The 3,493-nt window shown below is 33.2% G+C and overlaps 1 protein-coding gene across 2 annotated transcripts in view; it reads right to left on the reverse strand.

Annotated features, from left to right (window-relative positions):
- Nucleotides 1-3,493, reverse strand: part of LOC137647268 (Y+L amino acid transporter 2-like) — a 99,530-nt gene continuing 96,037 nt past the window's right edge. For both annotated transcript variants that reach the window (XM_068380664.1, XM_068380665.1), the window contains one exon: nucleotides 1-2,743. In XM_068380664.1, coding sequence (XP_068236765.1) covers nucleotides 2,682-2,743 — 62 coding nt within the window. In that variant the 3' untranslated portion in view covers nucleotides 1-2,681. The remainder of the gene's footprint in view (nucleotides 2,744-3,493) is intronic.

Below are 3,493 nucleotides of genomic sequence, written 5' to 3' on the forward strand. Positions count from 1 at the left end.
ATAGCAACAGAGAATTTTATGAATGAAAATGAAAAACTGACACGAAATTATATACAGAAAAAAAGTTACTTCCATGTAACTAATTGCTGCTTCAAGAAGTGCTGTAAGCCCTCTAACAATGGCATATAAAGGCTTATAAAACAATGTGCAACATTATTCCACCTTCATATAAAGAAGATGAAAGGAACAAAAACTTGGAATAAAAAAAAATTCAATTTAAAAACAAAACGACACAATACATGAGATTACTTTGATCCTCAGGACACATCGCCTCTTCGTGATAGGGAAATGTGTGATTTGATAAAACAACAGAGGAGAGTCATGCCCCATTGGAATATACAGACTTTGCATTTAAGATACAGTGCTGTATTATTCTCTGGTGTCTTTTTTTTTTCTCTGTGCAAGCAGCAGCTGCTGCGAAGTGCAGCAGTAAAGGACTGAGAACAATATGCTCTGAGAAAGGACTCTTAAAAATTAACAATTCAATTTTAGCTTTCTAGAATTTTAGTTTTATGTGTATAAATGTACAAACAATATGAATCAATTTTCAGTGGAAGCTATTAATCTAGTTGTTTTACATAGAATTTCTAGCTGAAATGATTCAATATCCATTGGACACATCATAACCTAAATTCTACATTAACAATTCACAAAATAATTTTACCGAAGACAACAATTACTGGATTAACTGATAAATCAGGTCCCTCTTAACTCAACTACTTTTCTTGGATAAGTCGACACTTTTCAGTCATTATGGCTTTATATAAAAAAAAGAGAACTGTTTACTTCATCTAAAAGGAAGACTCGGTATAATGAAATTGAGCACCCACCTAATTACGTGGCACATGAATCTTACATCGTAAGAGCAGACACTGATAATACAAACTTTGGAATGACTGGCCGATGGAATCTTATTTTAACTCAGGAAGATTATGAGACAGCCTGTGTGTGTGTGTGTGTGTGTGTGTTACGTAGTCCTAAAACACCCATCTTAACACAGGAAGGTGTACCTCATACAGGAACGTGAGCGAAGGTGTCAAACCTTCTCAATACAGAAAGACAGGAACGTATGTTGTGCTGTGAAGCCTTCTAGACACAGAGACATACAGGGACGTGTGAAACATTCTCAGTACAGAGAGGTTTACCATAGTCAGGAACATCTGCTATGTTGTGAACCCTTCTAGACACAGAGACATACAGGGACGTGTAAAACCTTCTCAATACAGAGAGGTTTATCAGTCAGGAACGTCTGCTATGTTGATAAGCCTTCTAGACACAGAGACATACAGGGACGTGTAAAACCTTCTCAATACAGAGAGGTTTATCAGTCAGGAACGTCTGCTATGTTGATAAGCCTTCTAGACACAGAGACATACAGGGACGTGTAAAACCTTCTCAATACAGAGAGGTTTACCATAGTCAGGAACGTCTGCTATGTTGTGAAGCCTTCTAGACACAGAGACATACAGGGACGTGTAAAACCTTCTCAATACAGAGAGGTTTACCATAGTCAGAAACGTCTGCTATGTTGTGAAGCCTTCTAGACACAGAGACATACAGGGACGTGTAAAACCTTCTCAATACAGAGAGGTTTACCATAGTCAGGAAGTCTGCTATGTTGTGAAGCCTTCTAGACACAGAGGCATGCCCCGTACAGGAACGTGTGCGAAGGTGTGAATCCTTCTAAATACAAAATACTTCATACAGGAACGTGTGAAACCTCAATACAGAAATTGTTTACTTTAGACAGGGACGTTTGCAATGGTGTATATCATTTTGAAGACGAAAAAGTGTAGTTAAATCAATAACTTGTGTAAAAGGGACAAACCTTTGAAACATTAGAAAGTGTGCAGGGTGTACTGTTATAAAGATAGAAAGGTGTATCAGGCCGGAATAGATGTGGTGTAGAGTGTAGACCATTCTAAGGTCAGAAAGTGGCTTTTATATAGCAATATGTGCTAAAGCGTTTACACTTGGAGGTGTGTACTCTATTAGAAAATAGTGTACTAATAGGTAACACGTAAAGAAAAAGGCAGCATGGCATTTCTTTCATATAAATTTTCAAAAATATTCTCTTATCTATAAATAAGAAAATTCAGTAACTGTCATTTTGGAAACCAGTGTTCCACCTTTACAGAGACTTACTTATGTAATATATTTCTAACTTTTGGCCATTTAGTAATCCTGCTAACGGGTATAAAAATAGACTGATATTCCAAGTATCTATCGAATTTTAGAGTTAAATTATAAAAATATCCCTTAAAATAGCAATTTTCTTGATCGTCTTGATATAGGTATCATCCTTCAATCAAAGCAAACTTGTCATTCTTAGAGCACTGTTAAAAAAACCGTAATTTTTTATCAGAAATTCTCCGTAAAAATATACTTCTCTGTCGTATTTCAGTAAATTACAGGCGACCGTAATTTTTACACTACTTTGTTATTATATTTTACGGGTTGGTGACGGTAATATCACTCCTTTACGTCAATAAATCCGTTTATAAAACGGTAATTACCTGGCAACATTTATTCCAGGATTTTTACCATTTTTTTACGGCAAATTGTTAACAGTGTGCGATAAACTAATGTTGTTCTAAAGATATAAAAAGGCATAAAATATAACTTAATGCTAACAGAGTTTTTATCTTACAGTATCACCACATTCTCACAGAATAAATAAGTTACTCGTGTTTCTCCTCAGGCAGCCCTCTGCATAGTATCTGCGTCGTACGAGTGACATTATCTGAAAAAAAAAAAAAAATCAGACTTACGAAGAAAAAGTCTTTTCTAACAGTACTACAATACTGGATATATATTTCTTCAAAGTAATTAGAAAATAATTCTTTCGTGATATTTTCGAAATATTGGATTTGCAAATACTGAATAACAAATTCATTCAGTTCAATTTATAAATGACCAAGAAAATTCTTTCATTATTATAATTCAAAGAAGGCCAATTTAAGAGAAAAAAGTCAGCATTGTATTAATTTCTTCAAGTCTTATCATGGAATAAATATCAAACTTTCAAACGCCTTGAATTTTCATAAATTGAAACAAATAAATAAATCAGTGGGGTTAATTGATACTTAACTGAATCATAAGATTAGAAAAAAATAACCAAAGACCTTGAATGATTTTACATTGAAAAAAAATTTCATTAAATAAGATTAACTTATAACTGAACATTTAAGATTGAAATTAAACAGTAAAATAACTTATATTTTTTGACACTGGAAAGAAAACTTACAACTAAACAATGATTGAAAGTGAAATAAATAAAATAAATTTTACAATACTGGAAAACCTTACAACTGCAGAGCCATTAGATTGAAAAAAAAAAAACAGTAAAATAACTTAAATTTCTTGATAGTGAAAAGAAAACAAACCACCAAACAAATAAATTGAAAATTAAAATAAGTAAAATAAATCACCACACTGAAAAAAAAAAAAAAAAACTTGCAACCGAGCGATTAGAATGAGAACAAAACAGTAA

This window comes from Palaemon carinicauda, chromosome 9 (assembly GCF_036898095.1).
Source record: "Palaemon carinicauda isolate YSFRI2023 chromosome 9, ASM3689809v2, whole genome shotgun sequence".
In the NCBI taxonomy this organism is placed as follows: Eukaryota; Metazoa; Arthropoda; class Malacostraca; order Decapoda; family Palaemonidae; genus Palaemon; species Palaemon carinicauda.